Below are 25,819 nucleotides of genomic sequence, written 5' to 3' on the forward strand. Positions count from 1 at the left end.
ATGTTTAAGACGACAAACAACAAATGATGCGCATGTTTTTGACAACAAATGCTAAGTGATGGATATGTTTGAGACGACAAACACCAAATGTTGCGTATGTAAGAATCGACTGGCTTTTTCTTTGTTAAATACTACAAATATAAGTGTAAACAAAAATTTAATTCAACAATAACAACACCATGGCATAATATCACAGTCTCAGTAAATTTTGACAAATTGTGTCATTGAATGTTAAGAAAAGATCATCAATGTCATTTTGAAACATTAAAATTGAAGTTAATTGTTCCAATTGTACATCCTGAAAATGCAGGCAAGATTGGTTTATTTTGAACATTTGAGATATTTGCAATTGTCTCAGTTTGCAATGAACTTGATTGAAAGTCAGCAAAGAGATCAGAAATATTTAAACCCTGCAACTCTGAAATGGCGACTGAACGACAAGCTGAAGGTCCATCCCCACATTTTTCAATCATCGGCACAATACTTGTACTTTCATTCACTGTTTCAGGTGGCGTCAAGGCAAGTAAAGTTGAATTTTCAGGTGCTGGCAATGCTAGAACAGCAGAATTTTGGGTGGCTAGACTTTTTCCCATTGCATGGCCCATTGCAATTTTCTCTTCAGTGTCAGTTCTCTGATAAACAGTGAGAGACTGAACTGATTTATGTCCGGTCACTGCCATTATTTGAGATGGATTAAACATACTTTTTGTCAATATTGTTGCTCTAGTTGCACGAATGGAATGATTTGTGTAAATTTGTGAAAGTTTAGCCCCCTCACTCAACTTTGTCATGAATTTTGCCAATGTTTTTTCTCCTAATCGTGAGTTACAATACCAAATTGTATCGTCATCATTGAATGATTCCTTCGGCCTCTGCCATAAACTAGTGCATAAAGGATGAAGTTTGCTGATATATGTTTCATAAGATTTTACAGGACAATAGGGTGATCCAGGGAACTCGGGCATAACGCCTGAGGTTGATTCTCTGTCATTACCTCTATGATTTTTTGTGAGTTCATCTTCACACTTTGCCACATATTTAAGTCCAGTCTTTGGATCATTTAAAACTTTAAATGTAGATTTTGTCATTCCATGCATATTTTCCTGTGATCTTCTACAAAAATATAGCCTGATATCAAATTGCACTTTGTTCAGTAGAGCTTCTGGTGCGTCAGGGATCATTATAATAGATTCATATAATTTCATACGGTCTGTTTAATTGATGACTGGGTGGTGGTCAACACTGCCTTTACCTAACCTTTTTAACTCTGCAAGCGCTGCCTTAAAACACTCATTTGCATCACAAAACTCAGGGTCCTTTATTATATCAATCTTCCGGCTGTAAGGAACCCCATGTAGATGTCTGTTTAGAGCATGTCTTGTGTTTTCGAACGATGTAGCTTTGTAGTGTTCACCGTCTTGTTTACGTGCGTTCATGTAAAAGTGCCCCAACACTTCGTTTAGTTTTCCTGAGTTATATTCCTCAAACTGTTCGTCCTCGTCTGTTGCTTTTAAATATGCTTTAAGAAGTCTTACTGCTTTTTGGTTACTTTTGATTGTTTCTTTAGAATTAATCAGCATTTTCTTTTTTTCAATCTCGTCTGCTGTCAGGGACGCAAACCGTTTCGTCGCCATTTTGAAATTTTCTGTTGAGAGCAAAGAACGATAACTCTATCGTTGACAGGGTATTGCTAAAACAGTGACCGGGTATAAAAAATACATGGTCTTTGTCAGGGTATTGCTAAAACATAAACCGGGTAAAGCAATACATGGTATTCACGTGGTGCTAATTAAGGACAGGGATTGGTTGATTTCTTAAGAAGTGGGGTACTGGTGTCTACACACCTGTTTCTGTTTTCAACAGATATCCTGCAATCCTCCCCTGGGCAGAAGGGAGCTACATTTGCCTCTAGTGTAGTCTCGTCTCCAGTACAATCATTACCAGGAAAGGATGCCTTCCATGGAAAGTTATCAATGCACGGCCGTTGCACGGGTCTCTCAGACCTCCGGGGATCATCCTGTTGCAACCTTCCCCTTTCAGTGTTAGGGAATCGCAGCCCAGGGTATTCCTCATTTGAGCTATCCCCCCTTCCATGGGAAAACCTTTTTTCGTCTTTAGTTTTAAAACCACTTAGCTTTTCCAAAATTTCTCGCTCAGCTTCCTTGTGTTTTTCTAAGTCTTGTAATAGTCGTTCCTTGTCAGTTATTTTTGCGTCATTCGAGTCTTTTTCTTTCTGAGTTCTACATCTCGCCGTTTCTATGGGTTGGTCTCCATTTAATGTCTTGTCTGTAAATTCCTCTTGTTATCCGCATCTGGACTTCTCCTGAAGGTGTTACGTCTACCATATTATCCATTGTCAGGTCCATTGTTGATGCGGGGAGCTGTGGTCCCTGGGCATCTGGTGTTATTCTACTGCTTGGTTCCTCCTTTTCCATAAAATCGAGTCGTCTTGGTATTCCTCCAGTTGCCATCTCACAGTTCTTGACTTGTTTTTCTCCACCAATTAAAAGTGAAAAAACCCACCGCTGCCACCAATTGTAACGTGTCCGCCTCGTGTAAAACTCTGCAACTATCAAAATGTAATGGACTCGGAAGGAGAACCTCTTGTGTGTATGCTACTCTTTTGTATAGCGGGGAGGAGTGTAACTGAGTTACAGGACTGGATCCCTGAACACTGTTTTACCTTCGGGCAGTGCTCAACGGACTCAGTTCCGATGTCATACACATTTTGGCTAAAATTAGCAATACCAATTGAAGTTAATTATTTAATTTATGAAACAAATATTTTATGATGTTATAAGATATAATGTTATTAACTTCAACAAATGTAACTGATTACTTAATATTTTAACAGTCGCCAAGATTAAGCAAGCAAATCGTAGGGATGTTCCTGGTCAAACAATACAAATAAAATTAATACTTAGCAATATAATAAAAATGAGTAGCTTTGAGCTATTATATCCTAACTTAGAAAATCGGCGGAATTACAATAACGTATGATGTGTTCCTTAACTAATGATGTGTTCCTAAACTATGTAATAATCGAACGCGTATAGAGAAACAATAGAGATCTTTTCAATAGATCTGTATAGCTATTTGCTATTGGATACCTAAATTACACGTTTCTCTGAATACCTTTTCGTATAGAATTCGGATTAGAAAGTATAAACTTTTATACCTAAAATATGTATGGAATTATTGTATAGTTCTTTAAAACTTAAAAGTGTCTTTTATTGTATAATTAAATTAAAGACTCTGGTAACGAGTCGTTAAATATATTACGTCAACAGAAATTGAGCCAGAATAATGACTTTAATGACTTGAAAAAGCTTTTTAAATAAGCTAACCTTGTCACGCTGTTTATATAATGGAAAAGGTCAGAAAGACTCCTAAAGTTGCTTTATTATATCAGTTTGGAAGTTGGCTTTTGGCTAGATGTTGCCTTATGCCCAGTTGAACCACAACTGAAACAATGCAATACGCACGCTCTTTTATACCTAAATTTCGACTAGAAAATGACGTTTCGACTCTAAAAGACTCGAAACGTTACGTCTTTGACACGTTTAACGACAATCGATACTTGCTTTACGGCAATTGTACTGGAATAACAAAGTTGACCTTTCAATGTAAACAATCGTACAAAATTGATTGACCAGGTATCCCTACGAAGCAATGATAAATGTGTATGATATGGGAATAATGTTACAGGTAAAATCATCTTAACAATGAAGTTTCAAATCACGGAAATAATCAGAAAGATACAAAACAGGTAAGTGCATGCTTTAACTTTTACGTTGCATTTGACGTCCAGAATTATTTGAAGGTTATTTGTTTTAAACAGTTTGTATGCATATGATTATATATATATGAATATTATTAAAAAGAAAACTTGGTGACTAAAACTGAACATGACCTGTTAAAGAACGGTAGAGTTAAGAAAAGGGGGGAACAGCGCAAACTCAAAAACGTTACAATATCAACAAACGACAACCCCTGAATTACAGGCTCCTGACGTAAAACAAGCACAAATTCATGTATTTGGTTTTATGTTATATTTGTTATTCTCATCGGATTTTGTCTAATGCTTAGTCCGTTTCTTTGTTTGTTACATTTTGGTGTTGTGTCGTTGTTCTCCTCTTATTTTTTTTTTAATTTATATATTTAATGCATTTCCCTCAGTTTTAGTTTAATACCCCGATTTTGATTTTTGTCCATAGATTTACGAGTTTTGAACAGCGGTATACTACTGTTGCCTTAATGTAACCGTACAACATAAGAACGAACTGTAAAAATCAGTTGAAAAAGGCTAGAAAAAGCCTTAACTCATCAGATGGATACAAATATTGTTGTTTATGTTCGTACGTGTAAATTTATATATATTGTTATTTATTTTTTAGAAAGCAAGAAGAGCAAGATAATGAAATGAAAATCCTCTTTTCGTTTTTTTTAAAATGCGTCTAAAAGAGTGTATCGACAAAGAAAGCTCATCGTCAGCTGATGTGGCAATCGTACCTATACTTTTGGGATTACCTGTTTGGCTCATGCGCAGCAAAGGCTCGAATGGCCGAGAATGATGAACAAAATGTTTATTATTATTACGACTTTAACCACTTCTTCCTTTTTAAACATTTTATATTTATTTAGTCGATATAAGATTGATGAAACAAAATTCTCAAAAATATGAAAACATTTAAAGAAAAAATTATGTGCAAGCGTTATGCTTTTGCTAGAAATTAAAAGGGACAACCTCTCAATTGTATGACAGTCGCGTATAATTAAAGATTGATTGATTTATGGTTAGTTTAAGTCATGTGGTCCAGTGGGAAAAATTTCATGTATGATCAGGGCGAATGAATTCATAATGTAAAGTGATTGAGGCATTTAACAAAATTCAGGATGCATTTTTTTACTATAGGCCTTCAACAATGAGCAAAGTCCATATCGCAGGGTCAGCTATATATAAAAGGACAACGTAAAACAATTCACACGAGAAAACTAACAGTTACATTTAAAAATTAAAACAAAATGAACAAAACATATCAAATTTGTAACATATCAACAAACGACAACCCCTAAATTACAAGCTCCTGACTTAAAACAAGCACAAACAGAATGTGGCGGGATTAAAGGTATTAACGGGTGCCAAACCCTTCCCCTAACCTGGGACAATGGTGTTACAGTACAACATAAGAACAGAATATAAAATCAATGAAATAGGCTAAACTTGTCAGATGGGTACAAATAAAAATACATCTAATAAGAACACAAAGTGGACGTGGGAGGGTACTTGTACATCCCAACAACAAAATGAAAACTAAGAACAGATATAAAAATTATCGCAGTTAAAGACAGCTTGTTCAAAGACAGACACACACATAATATGGTGGGGTTAAACATGTTAGCGGAATCCCAGTTTTCCCTGTAAGCTAGGACAATGGTGTAACAGTACAACATAAGAACGAACTAAGAAAATCAGTTAAAAAAGGCTAGAAAAAAGCTTAACTCATCAGATGGATACACATATTGTTGTTTATGTTGCGCCAAAAAGAGTGTATCGACAAAGAAAGCTCGTTGTCAGCTGATGTGGCAATCGTACCTATACTTTTTGGATTACCTGTTTGGCTCATGCGCAGCAAAGGCTCAAATGGCCAAGAATGATGAACAAAATGTTTATTATTATTACGACTTTAACCACTTCTTCCTTTTTAAACATTTTGTATGTATTTAGTCGATATAAGATTGATGAAACAAAATTCTCAAGAATATGAAAACATATAAAGGAAAAATTATATGTAGGCGTTATGCTTTTGCTAGAAATTAAAAAGGGCAACCTCTCAACTGTATGACAGTCGCGTATAATTAAGGATTGATTGATTTATGGTTAGTTAAAGTCATGTGGTCCAGTGGGGAAAATTTCATGTGTGATCAGGGCGAATGAATTCATAATGTAAAGTGATTGAGGCATTTAACAAAATTCAGGATGCATTTTTTACTATAGGCCTTCAACAATGAGCAAAGTCCATACCGCAGGGTCAGCTATATACAAAAGGACAACGTAAAACAATTCACACTAAGAACAGATATAAGAATAATCGCAGTTACCGACAGCTTAAAAGACAGGCACACAAATAATGTGGTGGGGTTAAACATGATAGCGAAATCCCAGCCTTCCCCGTAACCTAGGACAGTGGTGTAAATACAGAACAACATAAGAACGAACTATAAAAATCAGTTGAAAAAGGCTAGAAAAAGGCTTAACTCATCAGATGGATACACATATTGTTGTTAATGTTCGTACGTGTAACTTTAGATATTGATATTTATTTTTCAAAAAGCAAGAAGAAAAAGCAAGATAATGAAATGAAAATCCCCTTTTCGGTATTTTTAAAATGCGCCAAAAAGAGTGTATGGAGAAAGAAAGCTCGTCGTCAGCTGATGTGGCTCGAATGGCTGAGAACGAGGAACAAGATGATTATTTATATTACGACTTTGACAGTGATTTTGATGAGGAATTTTCTAGCTTGTTGTTGTGGTTGTGTGACTATATGTGTAAATGTGCATTTCCTTATCTTATCTTTTTCTTTATTTTTAGCTCACCTGGTCCGAAGGGTCAAGTGAGCTTTTCCTGCGTCCGGCGTCCGTCGTCGTCCGTCGTCGTTAACTTTTACAAAATTCTTCTCTGAAACTACTGGAGCTAAATTAATCCAAACTTGGCCACAATCATCATTTGGGTATCTAGTTTAAAATATGTGTCCGGTGACCCCGCCAACCAACCAAGATGGCCACCATGGCTAAAAATAGAACATAGGGGTCAAATGCAGTTTTTGGCTTATAACTCAAAAACCATTTAGAGCAAATCTGACGCGGTAAAATTGTTTATCAGGGGAAGATCTATCTGCCCTCAAATGTTCACATGAATCGGACAACCCGTTGTTGGGTTGCTGCCCATTAATTGGTAATTTTAAGGAAATGTTGCTGTTTTTGGTTATTATCTTAAATATTAATATAGATAGAGATAAACTGTAAACAACACTAATGTTCAGCAAAGTAAGATTTACAAATAAGTCAACATGACCGAAATGGTCAGTTGACCCCTTTAGAAGTTATTGCCCTTTATAGTCAATTTTTAACCATTTTTCGTAAATCTTAGTAATCTTTTACAAAAATCTTCTCTTCTGAAACTACTGGGCCAAATTAATCCACACTTGGCCTCAATCATCATTGGGGTATCTATTTTAAAAAATGTGTCCGGTGACCCGGCCAACCAACCAAGATGGCCGCCACGGCTAAAAATAGAACATAGGGGTAAAATGCAGTTTTTGGCTTATAACTCAAAAACCAAAGCATTTAGAGTCAATTTTTTGAAAATTTCGTAAAATTTGTAAAATTTTACTAATATTTTCCACTGAAACTACTGGGCCAAGTTCATTATAGATAGAGATAATTGTAAGCAGCAAGAATGTTCAGCAAAGTAAGATGTACAAACACATCACATCACCAAACACAATTTTGTCATGAATCCATCTGCTTCCTTTGTTTAATATTCACATAGATCAAGGTGAGGGACACAGGCTCTTTAGAGGCTCTTGTTTAAATTTCGAGGCGTGTTTTTGATAGAAAGCATTTTTAGGTTACCAAAATGAGTAAAATCCAAATTTTTGTTTCTGATGCAACTGACAATCACTTAAAACTTAAGTAAACCCCTGTAGTAGTGTAAAAGAAGTTTATGACATCATTAATTTTATATAAGTATGCTCACTTCTAAACCATACAGCAAATCATGATATCTAATACAGTTGCCCAAAATACCGCCATCTGCCGAAACACAGCTTTTAACCACTTCTTCCTTTTCAAACAATGTATATTTCATGTATTTATTTAGTCGATATAAGATTGATGAAACAAAACTCTCAAGAATATAAAAACATTTAAAGGAAAAAAAAATATGTGCACGCGTGATGCTTTTGCTGGAAATAAAAGGGGCAACATCGACATTTCAACATGTTCAATTTGCAAAAAGTTAACTGCCAGACAGAAATAAAATCAAATCTTTCGACTTTTTTATTGTTTGGTTTACTATCTCATTTTAAACATTGATTTAGTGAAAAAAAAAAACTATATATAATATAAAACATAAAAAAAGAAATTAAAAAAATAGAATTCACTTATATAAATTAAAAAATTGTCTTTTTGGCTGCTTACACAAAAATAATAATTTGGTTTATTAATTCTAATAACTGGCAGTAACTCTTGTCACAACTACACTTCCGGATTAGCTTGAATGCCTTGCTCCATCTATATTCACAGTGGGTTAACTTCTTACAAGAGAAGTTCTTATGACGAATGAAAAAAATTCACCATTATCGTTCAAATTCACTTTCCGCTACAAGATTATGTCCTCTCACTGTATAATTAAAAGTTTGTGACTTTCTTGTACGCATATATCACGTCCAAATTGGAAAAAAAAACACACTAGTTACATTTAATTTTACCACATATATTGACTTACATCTATAAAAAAAAAAAAAACACACACTAGTTACATTTAATTTTACCACATATATTGACTTACATCTATAAATTGACGATGATGGTCGATTGAGAACAACCAAAGAGAAGATTTAAGCTTCTCAATTGTAAAGTTTCAATTTCTATGTATCAAAATTCCAACAGGGCCTGCATATGAAGTACATATCTCACAGTTGATACGATAGTCCAAAGGTTGAAATTGCTTTTTATGCAATTTAATTAGAATATAGACATCTGATGTCGTTATACTACAGTACTTCATATGTAGTATAACGAAATCAGATATCTATATTTTAATTAGATTGACCTAAGCATGTACAAATGTACTTAGGTGACCTAATTCAAAATTGATACTTTAAGCTCGAAGAGGATTAGTTCAGGTTCAAAATAAGCTAAAAATATTGATAGGTCATGGAGCTCCTTTTCGAGATGTTTGATTTATAAAATATGGCGGGTAAAGGCTGACTTGGACTTTTACCTTATATTTGCATTGGTATTATTTGGGTCTCAAATCAAGAATCTGCTACCACTACACGTGCTACCTTTAAGAAGGCTAACTGTTCACTCGCAAGCTAGAGGTTTAACTGAAATGGATTGTGCAAATACAAAAAAAAGCCATAGTACCATGTGGAAGTAAATGCTATCTTTAGCCTACACGCAGGAATGCAATTACCGATGTATTAACTATGGCATCAATATAAAGTTTTTATATTTAACCTTTGCATCATAAAATTATTACATTTTCATGTAACTTTCATCGTTTTTTTTTTAGATAAAGTATTTTATTCTTCAAACGTTTGTAATATATTTGAAAAAATACCTATATGGTCCAAATACTCAAGACATATGGTCCGGCCCGTTAATTACCAAACGAGTATATACTCATATAGTCGGACCATATGAGTATACGCATATGGTCCAAATACTCATATGGTCCGGAACATAGACGAAACGCACGTCTGGCGTATTAAATCATAATCCTGGTACCTTTGATAACTATTTACGAATGCCATTACAAGTTAGCTTACCGTAATGGAATATCTTTAAGTATAGGAGACGACGGATATTATTAGTTACATAGTGTGCTAGTGACCTAATACGGTATATATGGGGTCAGTAAATTCCATATGGGGTGAGAGCGAAGCTCGAATCCCCATATGGAATTTACTGACCCCATATATACCGTATTACGTCACTAGCACACTATGTAACGAATTTATCTTACCGAATATCTTAACGTGTGAAACTAAGGCTAGTGATTCTCAAAATGAGCAAGTCTTCAATACTGTTAGCATTAAGAAAATACTTCCATTGATCCTACAAGAAAAGATGCCAACAATAACGACTTGTAAGGTTTAAATGTGTTTTATGAATTTATTTTAATCTTAATCATCAATTTCTTCGTCTGTTGGAACTTTTAAGTTTTTTTTTCTCAGTACCGTTTTGTTTTTATACAGGGACATAACACCATTACTAACCGTGTATGAAATAAGCACCGCCGCCTTCTTACCTAATATGGAATATAAAGGGACGTAACTCCACTACTAACCGTGTATGAGATAAGCCCCGCCTCCCTACTAACCTAATATCAAATATACACGGTTTGCACGCGGACGCTTTTAACCAATCATATTCCTGGAAATGTATAGGAGGTAAGATAAGTTCTTATCGTCGTGATCATCATCCCGTTCTCTCTGTCTCGAATGTGATTACCGAATCAGTGTTATCGGCGGGTTAGTACTTACATGAGCCACAAGACGAGGGTCACGTGTGGAGCAGCATCTGCTTACCCTTCCAGTGCACTTGAATTCGCCACAAGTTTTTGGTGGGGTCTGCATTGCTCAGTCTTTAAGTTATGAGTTTGTATGCCCCTTTGATATCTTTCGTCTCTCTTTAAGTAGTTAAGTTTTAAAAATTGGGGTTGAATGTTACATGATTACGAATTGATCAAATTAACTTATTTTCGCAGATATTTGTCTTATTAAGTTTAGTCCTCTTACTGTAATAAAACTTTTTTGAGCGAATTGAATTACTGCGACAAGTGTCTTTAAAGTTAAATAGTACCAATGGGACAATCTCATACCATGAAACCAAACTTACATAAAACCATAAACAAAATAAATTAAAAGCCGCAAAACAAAGCATCGAAATATAAAAACGACCACTACCTTATACCGGCGTCGCACATCAGCGTATAGCTCCGACGTACGCCGGGCGTGGTAAAAAATCATGTACGATGCTCATACGCTAGTAATTTTGGATGCATTCAACCTGTCAATAATATCTGTATCGTGTGCATAAAGAGCTATACGCGTGTATTGGGCGTACGAGAAGCGTACCTAAGCGTTTATCGGGCGTTCAAGTAACGAATGTTGGCGTATGCCTCTCGTTTGTCTAACGTAGATGCTACGAAGGAAAAAAGTCTCTTGAACGTATTTGAGACGCGTCCCGGTCGTATCTGGGACGATGATCCGTGCTTTCAGCGTGTCTGGAACGTTTTATTATTAGGTGTGTGTTACGAACATACCCGCATACGTTTTAATTAAAGTCGAATGCTCTTGGAGCGTATACAACGTGCTCTAAACGTGTCTCAAACTTATCTGTAGCGTTTCCAACGTGCGTGTAGCGTACAGGTATACACGCTTGACAAATGCTTGAGCTGGACGAAAATTTTTAAGCTGCATAAAAATTTCCTGGAGTTATAACGTTCATCAAGCGTATATCTTTGCATTTCGACGTACTTCAAACTAATGCAACGCGCGTTTAACGATTGTTGAGCGTTACTATGGCGTACAACTAACGTATACCGACTTTGTCAATGTTCTCTGTACGTCTGGTGCACGCCGGTCTATACGCCAATGTGTAACACCGGCATAATGTTAAATAGCGTATGAACTAATGAGATCAGAAAGTTTTTTTTAAACCTTTCATACATTTAATGACAAAACACAAAACTTCTAATAGATTAAAGGTCGTTACATACACAATCACCTATATTGGTGTTAAAAGTTGATGATGAAACACTATCATTCGAATATTTAACGATATTAAACTTCTTCACACATTTAAAATCATGTCGAACATGTTTAAAACGGAAAAAAAACCAGCACTATATCTAAAGATAAAATAAAATGTGTTATGATTGCCAATAAGACAACTCTCCACAAGGGATCACAAGGGCCAAATGACACAGAAATTAACAACTATAGGTCACCGTGCGGCCTTCAACAATGAGCAAAGCCAAAACCGCATAATCAGCTATAAAAGGCCCGGAAATGACAATATAAAACAATTTAAACGAGAAAACTAACGGCCGAATGTATGTACAAAAAATTAACGAAAAACAGATATATACACACGGAAAAAAGTATTGCAATACCTTGATTTTTTAAACCTTGAAAAATTAGCCTCTTATTTTGGATAGAATATGATAAAGTATTTGTAAAATAATATTGAAACATAGTTAATGATAATATTGGCATTACAACGAATAAAAAAAATGTATGATTTTTTTTTAACTAATCACAATTTTAATAACAAAATGAAGTATTTTTTGTACCTAAAAATGCATTTTGCAACTTTTACTGTAGTCGAACTTTACAATGTCAGATATTTCAAAATTAATCTTAAGATGATTGTTGACATCATGGTTGATCGTACATGTATACGCCAAAGACTTAGTACTTGGAGCAGCCTCCATTCAACGGATAACCGCCTCTTGACGTATTCTGATTCCTACAACCAGTCGACTAATTTGTTGCTGAGGTAACCGCAACCATTCCTGATAGGGGCATTGTTTATTTCATGGCATGTTTGAACTGGGGTGTCCTTTCGCGCACTTTACGTCCAATAGTGTCCCATATATATGCTCGATAAGGTTCAAATCCGGGCTACGATCGGACCAAGGAAGATAAGGTAGCAATACACAGTTAAAAGTTTAGTTTCGCATTATGGCCATGGTGATTTTTTTAAATATGAAAGTTTTTGTACAATAAAATTGATTTTTAGATAATTAAAGAATAATGTAGCCTTCTTAGTGGGTTTATATGAACATTTAGATTGTTTTTAGCATGTTTTATAGGCCATTTATCTGTTTGACAGTCTGTATTTTCCTATCCGTACCGCCCAGAGGTCCATAAATTATTGTAGTGTTTATTATCAACACAGATTTTACGCTCGATCTTTTCAATTCAATTTTATGGAAAAACGAGCAGAAATGCATATGATTTGTTTTTGAACCACTTGATAGATATAAATAAACCTGTGGTTTCAGGAAAGGTATCCCTGTAATTGATTGAAATTTTCCTTTGAACCAAATTTTGAAAAATTGAAGACTTTTGTGACATGTTCACCCCCTTTTTTGCTATATTTTGTATCAAAGAAATGCAGATTGTTGCCATGGTTACACCCAAAAGGGATTATATTTCACCATTATGACCATTAGAAATCAAATCTATGGATGATTCTCTTTCTATAAGTATATACATGCATAACACAAATATTGAGCCTTATTTGTTAGAAAGAAGCGGAAAGAGAGTGTTTAAAAATTATGAGTGTCAATTTTAAGTTTTTTTCCTAACTGTGTATTGCTGTACCTAAACCGAATACCATTGGAACATTGGATCTTCCTCCACGATGCTAATTTCAGACTTTGGCTAGCTCTGCATTATTTTTGATACGAGCCACTGTATGTCTGTTCGTAAGCAAAGGTCCCCGAAATGGTCGATCTGATCGTACGATAACCAGTATCATAACTTTTTAAACTTCGTTATTTAAAGTGTTGAAAACATTGAGGATAACACATGTGTTATTGTTTACGCGTACAGTAACTAGTTCTATATCCACAAATTATATCACTAAACAATAAAGACTGTTTTTTTAATTTGAATTTCAATTCGGTGTTGCAATACTTTTTTTCCATGTGTATATATGTAACACATAAACAAACGACAACCACTAAATAACATGTACAGGCTCCGGACTTAGGACAGGCACATACATACAGAATGTGGCGGGGTTAAACAACAACACATGGTTATTTGGAATAGTAGTTTATTAAGCCGGTCTGGACCAGTGTCCATAACGGACGGTCTCCTCTATACAATAAAATACATAAGTATATATACAGAATATAAACAGTGTCAAGGTCTCTATTAATTTGACCATTATAGTCTTAAATAAAAAGATACAGGGACGAATATCTATTAATTTGACATGTTTTGACCAACCTGGAAAAAGATGTTTGAAGAATACATGTATGTCCAGTTTTAACTAATTGTTATTGCTACATGTCACCACCTGGTCTGCATGTAAATATGTTATATGCAACATAGCGGTCAATTGAACAACCTTTTACAAGGTCATGATTTTCTTAATAGATATTCCCCTGTATTTATTTTTAACCTCATTGGCCAATTAACTTAGGCGGAAGTCCATGTGATTCTGTCTCATTTGTTTAACATCCACTGAAGAGAGCGGACCGTGTCCTGACTGCTCAGGCCAAGTTGGCAACATACTTCATAGGAAAGGTATATATTTTTTATTTTAAATGGCAAGAGGCCATATGATATAAGAATGACAAGAGGTCATGTAATTTGAGAATAGCAATAGACATAATACATTTTTAAATGGGCAAGAGGCCATGAGATATGATACTGGAAAAATGGCGAGGGCCAAGGAGATGGTTTGATTTTTTTGGAGATGGTAATATTTATTTTTTGATAAAGCAAGAGGTTTTGAGATATAATTGAAGAATAATGACAAGGGTTATAAGGTATAATTTGAAAAAATAACCAGGGCCAAGGAGATATAATAAATTTTAGATTGGCCGGAAAGTCCGACACCACGAGGTCGAGTGCGAAATAAATTATATCTATAGGACCAATGTTTTTTTTTTTTTTTAACATTTGTATTGTATTTATATTCTAAACTGGTTGATAAGATATGTTCATTTCATAGTTTCTCACGAAATTTAATGAGGTATAAAGATTTTCAACAATCCCGTCGTGGCGAAAGGTGCGCTCGACACGTGTTATCATAGATTTTATAAGATTTGATTTATATAATCAAATGATAGACACTTTTAAAAATGTTGTTTGTTTCTTTAAGATTATAATGATAAATAACATTTGCCTATGTTCGTTTATTATGTGTGGTACTTCAGATAGTTTTTAAATCAAAGCACCAAAGGCGCTGTAGGCAGTTAAGTAAAAAAAGCAGAGGCAAACTTGGCAGAAGTTAAGACGAATATTGTTGAAAAATTGGTGAAAATATTATCTCAGCTATTTCTCAAGTATTGAATAATGTTTGTAGCCTAAAATTTTCACTATCCAATCCCGCCACTTTCAAAAGTTATGTCCAATTATTTATTTTAATATTTTTATAAGTTTTTATTGTTTTACATTTGTAATTCCTGGTCTTTTAAACTATGCAGTATACATGTAGGTTTTGCTAATAGTTACAAGCTGCATGGAGGAATATACAACTGCTTACCAAATACCATTGACTTTTCATAAGTTGTCCTTTTTGAACAAACCTTTGGTTTTCTAGTTTGAATGGTTTTACACTAGTAATTTCTGGGCCCTTTATAGCTTGTTGTTCGGTGTGAGCCAAGAAATTAAAAGTGACAAAGTGTATCCAACTGCACACCAAATATCATTGACCATTCACTTGTGGTTCCTCAATAACTGACCTAATCAAAAACTAATACATATTAGTCAATAGACCATGACAAAGGGGGTGGGCTAAATATTCTGGTAATCAGTGGCGGATCCAGGATTTTTCATAAGGGGCCCACTGACTGACCTAAGAGGGGGGCCGCTCCAGTCACGCTTCAGTGATTCCCTATATAAGCAACCAAATTTTTTTCCAAAAAGGGGGGGGGGGGCAGCCCCCCCCCCCCTAAATCCAACTCTGGTAATGAGATATACCTACATTATTTATGTATGTTCCTATCCCAAGTCAGGAGCCTGTAATTCAGTAGCTGTCGTTTGTTTATGTGTTACAAACAGTTGAAAGGGGTGTATAGTCCGCGGTTTTTTACCCTGGGAATGAAATTGATGGAAGGGGTGCGGACTATGCAGTACTATAGAATTTCATGAATATTTTTTTTCCAGAGTTGGGATACGATGTTGATCGAGGTTTGGCCAAGTAAACAGAAACATCATGTGTTGTCAATGTTATAATGTATTCTTGACAACTCTTTGTATTATTTAGAAATAAAAGTATTCTTGACTACTCTTTGTTATTATTTTTAAATAAAATAAACAATCTAACAGTGTTGACTTAGTAATTTGCATAAAAATCAGCCTTTGATCGAATGTCCGCTTTGTTTCGGATTTGGTAAAATTTGTGTCATTGCATCTTTAACAGTGTACATGAATCCTGAATATCAATAAAAGATGAACTTTTGAATGGTAAAACCATTATAGTCAAGATAAAACCTAGTGAAATCTTCCCAAGATCGATTTCGTTTAATGTTATTCACGTGTGTACAGTACAAGTAAACCACGATGCGCCATTTTGAATATGTGTGATTAAAGTATCAAAATTTTCGTATTCCGACTTTTTGTGTTTAACTCTTAACTTATCGACTTAAATAAATCAAGACCTAACATTTTTTAATTGTAAATTGTAACCATTAAAACCTGAAACAAGTGGAATTTTGTATACGAAACTATATTTCCAGGTGAAAGGTCACATTGTACAGGTGTATCGTCTTACATGAATAGGTTTACAGGTTTGTGAGTAAAGCAATTAATTAACCATGTCAACTTTAGATTTTCGTCTAAGTTCAGTAATTTTTAACTAAAACACGATAAAGGAAACCATCTTGAAATGACCTTAATTGACATCGACAAAATCTATAAATACGTATTCAAATGAGGTCCCGATTGATATTGCAATGGCCCTGATCGAGTATAATGTTTGGGGGTTTACACGATGCATAGCAAGTACGGAGAGACACGATGACAAATAATAACATCAGCTTTCAGCTTGCATTAAATAGTTAAATAAAATTCATACAATGTAGAAATAAAATAATCAAGTATTCTTACAAATTCAAGACTTACACAGAGAGGAAGTAGGACAATGCTTTTAAATATTTACCTTTAGTAGGATGGAATCCACCAAATTCAACGGCGTAATAGCCGCAAAATAATATCCATGCGCCATTCATGCCATTTGGCAAATTTTAATGCCTTCATTACAAACATTTTCGGCGATGAAATTATTCTTACAATAGTTCACTTACATCTTCATCAAAAGCACAGACGATAAAAAGCTATGCTTAACTTTTTAATTAGCACTTTTTCAAATGGGGAACATCAATTGTTTTGGGAAAATCGACGATCATTTAAGGTAATCTTCCTTATATTTATTGTTTTTTATAACAAAAAGTGTGAAAAAAATGTGTAATTAGTTATAAAGAATCTACCAGACCTGCCAGATCAGAGCAATGGCACTTTTTCAAAAATTCCCAGAGGGGAACCCAAATCCAGGGTGCTCGCATAAGGCAGCTTAACTGCCTAAAAATGCCAAAAGGGGATTTCCCTCAACAGGTGCGCAAGGTCATTTGATGTCTAGACTAGTGTGTAGAGTTGTGTATTTATTTTCAGATGGTTTTACCCACGTGTTTGAAACGGAGGCACTCATTAAAAGGGGTACGGTTAGTGACAGCTATTAAGAGAATAAGAGGAGGACAACCACAGGGCTTAAAGGAGTTTGCCCGTTTTCAAAAGGACAACAAATTGGATAATTTATCCATGGATGATCTGAGGCAACAGGTTTGTAGTACTATTAATCATTTCATTGTTTGACTTGATTTATCTTGCTACTATTTTAAAACCATTTATAGACAATCATATGCAAGTCAAGTGTTTTGTAATACATTATAAATAATCCAGTTTTATTTAAATTTAGCAAGGTTACTAGTACAAGAAGTAAAACAAAAGCTCTGTTGAGTTTTATTTGTCATTTTTGTTTTGTTTTAAATTATTGATCAGGTTCTGGATTTAACTGGTGCAGAACTACAAGATTTACTTCAATTTGCCAATAGAGATAATACAGTTGAAGAAGCCAGGTGGGCCACACATTGTTTGATACTGTATGCAAATGAATATGGGCAACCTAGTGAACAAGATTTAACCCAGTCACAAGATCAAGTAAGTAATTTCTAGTCCTGCACTTTGAATGTAATGTCTTGGCTGGCAGATAAAATTAAATCTATTGAATTTTACATATACAATTCTGCACATTGACTAGGATGATAAGCTTAGAAGACAAATCAATGATCGCACTAGAGAATTTCTAAAATTGTATGCCAATGAGATAATAACCTAAGAAGTAATTGGACAATGCCATCATTTATGGTCTTTGTGTGGCCTTCACTTATGAGCAACAAATTGTACCACATAACGAGCATATAAAAATATAAAATTGTCTTGTTGGTTAATACATAATTACTTGTCTTACTGTGACGTAATCCATACTGGTTGAATCCAAGTATATGTTTATTCATATTTATAAATGAAAATATTGACAACACTGTGGTAATTTACATAGAATTTTGATATTAATAGTGATTCACTGGCATTGACTGGTGTTATGTAATGTGTGTTAATAATGATACCGGTTTTGTTTCTGTTTTTAAGACCGATTTTGTTTTCTGTTTTTAAGACTCCCACTACTAGTGCTAATCCTGTCAATGTGCAGATGAGTGGTGACATTGTGCAGAGTAGTGGTGACAACAACAACAATGGGACAAATAAAAGGAAGAGGGACGATTTGGAAGACAGGATTGCTAACTTAGAGAATACTACAAAAGAAGAAGTTGTTAAGAACTTAAAGGAGAAGGTGAGGACACTTTGTCTGCAAGATAATCCTAGTGATTCACTCATATTACTTACTCTGGAGGAACTTGCTAAAGCTGCAAGACGGGTTAATCATGATGATGCCGATACCTTTGAAGAGTTAACACGTCAGGCAAACCGACATCAATTAAAATTAGATATCTCTTCTTTGTGTTTGTCCGTACTGCGTGGTAAGGTTGCGGATGCAATCACAAAAGCTGTGTCGAAGTGTTTAAAGGAAAAGCAACCTGAAAAGGATACTACTCCAAAACCTGAAGATTCGCCATTGCATAATTTATACCCGCTATACCAGGCTCCTTGTATGTATCCATACAATGCTATGCCTTACTTGCAACCGCCATATCCAGGTGGCTTTAATAATAATTATAGGGGTAGACCCCGAAATTCTGGAAATTTTGGAAATTCTGGAAAACGTCAGAGAGGTGCTTGTCTGTTTTGCGAGAGTACAAGTCATCAGATAAGAGACTGTGACAAAATGAAGGCTGCAAAGGGAAAATAATGTTTTTCGTATATTTGTATGTTCAATTAATTGGGGAATTTTAATTTATTGTGAAATATTTTGTTTTTATTTTATTTTATTTTTTCTCTATTTGAAATGTCTTCATTTACAATTCAAGGGTCACTGATACCCTAGTGGTTCTACATGTTCCACGTGGATTGTAGGTGAAGGGGTTTCTCCTTAAAGTGCTCTTATGTTGGTTCTTGGATATAGAGAGAGTTTTATTTTCTCTTCAGAATAGTAATACATTGGGAAGTTTAAATTCATTCAACATTCATGTTCCAGAATGGGAAATGGAAAGTGGTTTTAATCCCGAAAAGGTACAAGTACGCCAAGAACCAGCATGGGTAACACTTGGAGGTGAAACTCCTTCACTTACAACACACGTTCCTTCGGCTGAAGAAGTTCTGAATGGTGCATGTGGTGTTCATTTTGATACTGGGACTTTTCCTTTGCGTGATCCTGATCTTTTTCTAAGCGGTCAGATTCATCACCATTTGTCTAACTGGAAAGATATTCTAGTAGGGACAGATGATAAGGATATACTAAAATGGCTTATAAATGGGGTTGATGCTACAGATTTTTTCAGATACTTTAAAGGAAATTTTAAGGGTCGTTTCTATGATTCGGATATCCCTCCAAATCAATATTTTCAAAATTCAAAAATTTGTAAGCAACATGTTGATTTTATTTCAAAAGAATTATGCGAGAAAATTGCTATGGGTTCAGTTAAGCTGTTGGGGGCAGTTGGTGAATGTGAACCCCCTAGAATAGTAATGCCACTTACAGTCGAACCCAGCAAGCCACGTTTATGCCATGATGAACGTTTTTTAAATTTGTGGGTGAAAGATTTACCATTTCATCTTGAAACTTTGAAAGATATTCCTAGATTAGTACAGAAAGATGCATTAATGGTAACATATGATGAAAAGTCAGGTTATGACCATGTTAAACTTAGTCAACATTCATTTACATATTTTGGTATTCAGTTTGGGGGATTTTACATGACTTACACAACATTGCCCTTTGGTTGAAAGCAAGCCCATTCATATACCAGTCAATAGGGATGTGTGTAACATCATATTTAAGAAAATTAAATGTACTGAATACATTATATATTGATGATAGGTTTTCAGTAACTCGAGGGGGCCCATTGCAGTCTAGTGAGGAGAAAGAGTTCGAAGGTAGGAGGTTGGTTTATGTTATGCTGGAGGTTTTGACAAGGTTATGGTATACTCTTTCGCTTAAGAAGTGTTCATTGGTTCCAGAATTTTGTAAGAAATTTCTTGTTTTTTTCGTTGATTCGGAAAAGCAAGCATTTATTTTACCAGAGGATAAGCGGAAAAAATTTATTGAGTTGCGTGAATTTATTTTGTCTTCTAAGGAGGTAGACTTGAGAACTTTACAAAGGTTTTCTGGAAAGTGTATTAGTATGCAATTAGCTGTACCTGGCTGTAAATTTTTTTGCAGGGAGGTGAATGCTGCTATTTCTGTTTGTACTAAATGTAGTAGGCCTGTTAGGGTATTTGGACCTCTTAAAGAGGAGATTGAATATTGGAAATTTTTGGACAAATGGGAAGGCTTCTCAAAATGGAGACCAGAATTTCATAATAAGATTGACATGGTTACAGACTCTTCAGGTTATAGATATGGGGCACTTGTGAATTTAGGTGACAACCATTTGACTATGGGTGATTATTGGTTGGATGATGATACTAGACCTATTCATGAAAAGGAGGCTGAAGCCATTTTGAAGGCATTGCAATCTTTGGGAAAATCTTTATTAGACTCTCGGGTTGATGTATTAACTGATAGCATGGCGGTAATAGGAGCCTGGAATAGTCGAGGGAGCAAATGTCCGGCCTTGAATTGTATTATGAAGGATATATTTCAGTTGGTCGCTGGGCAAAATGTTGATTTGCATCTAAGTTTTGTTCCATCTGAACTGAATAAGGCTGATGGCCCTTCTAGAATTTTGAACACGGCTGATACTATGTTGAGTAATGCTTCATGGGTTTTAGTTGATTCTCGATTTGGTCCACATACTGTTGATCTTATGTCTTTAGACTCGAATGTAATGCAATCAGTAGACAGTAGGCCACTTAGACATTTTACCCCATGGTTAACACCAGAAACCTCTGGTGTTAATGTGTTTTCCCAAGATTTAAAGGCAGAATCTAATATGTATGTATATCCACCCTATGTATTGATTTTTCCTTTGCTATGTTTTTTGAAGGAACAGTCAGTTTCTTGCACAGTTGTGGTACCTGAACTTTATCCAGTTCCTATGTGGTGGCCAATGTTGACTAGTTGTTCATCAACCTCCATTCTTCTAGGAGCTAGGGGTCAAAAAGGGGTTGTCAAAGCACCTTCAAGGAAAGGCTTTGTTGTTGATGAATTTGGTTTAAGATGGCCATTGTGGGCATTCAGAGTTTCTTTTTCTTGATCTTATTTTTGTTTATATTTCATGTGAAGTAATACATCTGTAATACGGATATTTCAAGTGAACTTAAAATGAATTGAATGTTTTTGTATAATTTTAATGTACCAGTGTTGCTAATCTTTTCATTTATGAAAAATATGTATATTGTTATTGGGTAATGCATGTGCATTGTATTTCTTTTGAGGTTATAAGTCCTATTAAGATATTTTCAATTTTTAATTGTTAAATTTTTTGTCATTGACCTAAAAATGGACCTATGGTCAGGTGGTTGTCGCTTTGACATATTCACCATTTCCTTTCTCAATTTTACTTATATTTGTCATTGCAGATAAATAGTGACATTGATTTGGAAAAAATTGAGGGAAGAATGGACGAGTTAGATAAACGAATAACTTGTTCATCAGGTCACAAGAGGAAGAAAAGTTTTCAAGGTTCTTTTCTCCAATTTCTCCAAGATTTAGATTGCAAACATTTGTCAGTTTGTACACCTGATGATATTCGAAGATTTTTAATTTGGAAGGATTTTTCTGGAAAAACTACTATTCACGGTGTTCATTGCAAACATTTAGGCCAAAAGGGGGAGTTTGACTGTTTTTGTCCAAAACGACTGGCTTCCGGTACAGTTGAAGGGGTGATTAATCAATTGGTTAATATATTTGATGATAATGGCTTTGGGAGATATTGGGACATTTTTTCTAAGTCTGGTAACCCTGCTTGTGCCCCCATAGTAAAAGAATATCTTAAACTAATCAGGGAAGAACAAGCCAGTGCACATGTATTGCCAAAACAAGCTAAGCCTATATTTTTATCAAAAATTAAGGCAATGTGTTCATACATTGATAGGGAAATTAAAAGTCCTGGTCTGTCATTACGTGAGAGGTATATTCTGTATAGAGATAGAGCTTGGATGAACCTACAATTTTTTGCAGGTGATAGGGCTAGTGACCTTTCTTTAGTTGTTGCTCAGGAGGTAAAAGTATTAAGTGATAATAGTGGCTTGGTTTTTCAACATACGTTTGGAAAGACACTCCGAGGTGATAAGGGAAAGAGTAATACATTTGTTATTAAAAAGTGTGATGACTTGTCTATTTGTCCTGTACAAGGTCTGCTTGATTATGTTAATTTTTGCCAAGTCAGTACAGTTGATATGTCAGACAGCCAATAAAAGAAAGCATAATTAATTACACACAAAATGCTTATTGCAATACATTTATGATGTCAGGTTTTTAAAATCATGGTGTTTCCCAACCATTGTTTATGTATGTTTTGTTTACTTAAACCGTGCATTTGACTCTGTATAGCACCTAGGGAGTCGGTTCAAAATGTTATAATATAATTAGGTCAATGTATAAAAACACTAAATTATGTGTCAAAATAGATTTTTATAGAAAAGAGTTTTTCAAGTCCAATATTGGTGTCCGACAATCAGAAAGCTTGAGTCCAAATTTATTTCATTTATACTTAAATGATTTACCAAATTATGTTGATTCTACATGTGAACCAGTTACTTTTTAACCTCAAAGTCCATTAATTGCCTCATATATGCTGACGATTTCGCGCTATAAATTTATATAACAATTTTTTCAGGAGGAATTCTGTTAGGGAATGCTTGTCCGTATATGAAAGGATACATGTCAACTCGTACTTTCGGCAACTCGTACTCAGCCAACTCGTACTTTCGACAACTCGTACTTCTACCAACTCGTACTTCTACTAAGTCGTACCCAATATTTTTTTTAGCATTATAATATAAGTTTTCTACGTTTATATCCGTAGATATGGATATTTTAACTCCCTGAAGTATCCCAGTGCACCCTGAGGTAGATCCATAGAATATGAAAAGGATATTTTTTACTGAACATTGCGTTGAACATGTACGTCTTAGTTTTTTCGTGTTAGTAGAAAATATTTTTAACATTATAATGCTTCATATTTTATTATTTACCTACTGATTTATCTACTGATAGGATTTGTATCTGAAAAAAAAATCCTCAAGTGTCAAGGTGTGCTCGATCCTTAGAATATTTGAAGAGATTTTTTACTGAATATAACGTATATCATATGTCATTGTTTTCTAGAAAGAGAGGCGCAGACAGAAGGTCCGAGACCACCATTGTCGTCCCTTAGTCCCTAGTGTTGACAGTGGGTTACTTGCCATTAATTTTTATACCCCTTCCAAATTTATTTCTCCATGTTTTATGCCTCAAATTGCAAGTAGGGGGGTGAAATTACACTGTAAAAAAGTTTGGGCCCAGAATTTTAAAGGAAAGTAGTGATTTGGTCCAGGTAAAAAAGGTTGAAAAATAGCACTTCGGAAGCTGTCAAAAGATTTCAAGACGCCCTAAAGATAAAATTGTCCATATTTTGAGTTTGAGGCGATGAAGTTTTCTATAATTTTGATATAATTTGTCCCAAAAGTAGTACAACACACTGTAAAAGTTTCTTTGAGAAAGCGCAGGTGGGATTTTTTTTTATTTTCATTTATGTTCTAAAAGAAATGCACTACGAAATAATTGTGTTCTCGGACCTAAGAAGATACCAATAAAAACTCTCAAGTCTAAAATAAACAGACATTACCATGGCCCCCAAAAAAGACAAAAATACAAATAACTGTTACAGTCTACAAAACACCAAATAGAAACAGTACTAAACAATCCCACCAAATCTGAAGTTTATCCAAATGAAATCACTTTTCGTCTGAGTTAATAGTTATCAAAGGTACCAGGACTATAATTTAACACGCCAGACACGCGTTTTGTCGACAAAAGACTCATCAGTAACGCTCAGATCAAAATAGCCATAATGCCAAAAAAGAACAAAGTTGAAGAGCATCAAGGACCTGAAATTATAAAAAAAAAAGTGCCAAATACGGCCAAGGCAATCTTTTCATGGGATATGAAAATCCTTGGTTTTTCGAAAAAACTAAAGTTTGTTAACAGGAAATTTATTAGAATAACCATATAATTGATATTCTTGTCAACACCGAAATGCTGACTACTTGGCTTGTGATACCCTCGGGGACGAAACTTCCTCCAGTAGTGGCATTGCATGCGCAACGCATACATATTGTACGTAGACGTTCATGATCGTACGACGTCACTATGTACTCTATAGTAACGTTATAGTTATATTGAGTTATAGACAGACACAGATTCACGTACACTCAAAGCTCGCATTGAAGTTCTTCTGCTTTAGTTTAGTTTAACTACAAGCCGTTTAAAGTAGACTTATAGTAAGTAAGTATAACTTTTGTTACTAATATATAAGTTATTGTATGACCGAGAATTTTATGAAAGCAGGATTAAGAATCCAAATTTTCTTCTTTATAGTTCAGCATTTCACCAACATACAATTGATAACTATGGTCTTTACGGCCGATTAATGGTAGTAATACACGTTAGAAAAGAAAGAGAAAAAACTTGAAATAGTAAAAAAAATGACTGCTCGGCTATTTTTTTTTAATGTTGTAAATGAAATAAAACAGTGTAATACTATAATTATAAACTTTCAAGCAGCCTTACACAGGGAAGCGCTGAAAGATTCTCGTCAAATATTTGATGGACTTTCGTATTTTAAGAAACGAAAGGAATTATATAATTATATGTAAAGACGATCTTGTACTCTTATTAGATCGTTGTCAGAATATTTTATTTTACTTAGTTATATTTTAAGCAATATATAAAAATACTTTATCTTTTTTTATCTAATTTCAGACGTATAAACATGACAAAAGACAGAAAGACTGGGATCAATGTTGTTCGACGTATCCGATCATTCGTGTTTGGAAAGGTAAAATACACACAAAGTGTGCTTTTAGTTTAAATCCACAACATACAATATGTTTATCTTGGCTTAATCTCGTACCCCTTCTAGTATTTAACAAATCATTATCTGTGTACTCTGAAGGTATACTAAATATTGTGGAGGTGTATTGAAATGTTCTAAGCACATAGACAACAGAAAAAGTATCAGTTTATTATTTACAGCATATTAATAAAAAAAAAAAAAAGTGATTGTATTGAAAGTGTGCATATCACGTACAAACCTACATCTTTTATCAATTCATTGATGTGGATTTTTATATCTTGACTTTTTAAAAACCTTTTGTTGGTACTTTTTTGTATGTTTTTTTCTGTACCGTAATTAACATTTTCCATGATCATATTGAACTAATTTAAAGCTATAGAATACAGGACAGGATCGCAGATGCAACAATGTTATTCCTCCTTTTTCTTCTACTGTACTTGCCCTATTGAATACATTTTAACGTTCCAATCATCCAAATTCTTTGTTTTTCCAGAGAAAAGGAACGGATATAAACAACAATTGTAATATCCCTAGCATAGCTGACACTACAACCAATATACATCAGGAAAACAACAGACAACAAAAGCATACAGATGATGTACAACAACAAATACAACAACAGGAGAAAGATGGTGATGACGGACAACAGCAGCAACAACATGAACAAAA

General features: G+C 34.6%; 2 protein-coding genes and 1 long non-coding RNA gene across 3 annotated transcripts; 2 read left to right on the plus strand and 1 right to left on the minus strand.

Annotated features, from left to right (window-relative positions):
• Nucleotides 1-1,214: 1,214 nt before the first annotated feature.
• Nucleotides 1,215-1,634, minus strand: LOC139529010 (uncharacterized). The gene has a single exon (XM_071325247.1). The coding sequence runs from the start codon at nucleotides 1,632-1,634 to the stop codon at nucleotides 1,215-1,217; it is 420 nt and encodes a 139-aa protein (XP_071181348.1).
• Nucleotides 1,635-6,389: 4,755 nt separating this feature from the next.
• Nucleotides 6,390-22,508, plus strand: LOC139529011 (uncharacterized). Its single transcript, XM_071325248.1, has 5 exons — nucleotides 6,390-6,614; nucleotides 17,148-17,315; nucleotides 17,535-17,693; nucleotides 18,208-18,384; nucleotides 21,672-22,508. The coding sequence occupies exons 1-5, from the start codon at nucleotides 6,390-6,392 to the stop codon at nucleotides 22,506-22,508; spliced, it is 1,566 nt and encodes a 521-aa protein (XP_071181349.1).
• A 1,959-nt stretch (nucleotides 22,509-24,467) lies between these two features.
• LOC139526989 (uncharacterized) lies at nucleotides 24,468-25,819 on the plus strand. The gene is made up of 3 exons (XR_011665237.1): nucleotides 24,468-24,579; nucleotides 25,057-25,132; nucleotides 25,644-25,819. It is a non-coding gene; the product is annotated as an uncharacterized lncRNA (long non-coding RNA).

The sequence above is a fragment of the Mytilus edulis genome, chromosome 6 (assembly GCF_963676685.1).
Source record: "Mytilus edulis chromosome 6, xbMytEdul2.2, whole genome shotgun sequence".
In the NCBI taxonomy this organism is placed as follows: domain Eukaryota; kingdom Metazoa; phylum Mollusca; class Bivalvia; order Mytilida; family Mytilidae; genus Mytilus; species Mytilus edulis.

Bases quoted from the DNA above. Each gene is read 5' to 3' on its own strand.
- LOC139529011 (XM_071325248.1), top strand. From the start codon at position 6,390: ATGCGCCAAAAAGAGTGTATGGAGAAAGAAAGCTCGTCGTCAGCTGAT. The intron at 6,615-17,147 runs GTGAGCTTTTCC...ATTTATTTTCAG, and splicing joins CACCTGGTCCGAAGGGTCAA to ATGGTTTTACCCACGTGTTT. The intron at 17,694-18,207 runs GTAAGTAATTTC...TCTGTTTTTAAG, and splicing joins TAACCCAGTCACAAGATCAA to ACTCCCACTACTAGTGCTAA.
- LOC139529010 (XM_071325247.1), bottom strand. From the start codon at position 1,634: ATGGCGACGAAACGGTTTGCGTCCCTGACAGCAGACGAGATTGAAAAA.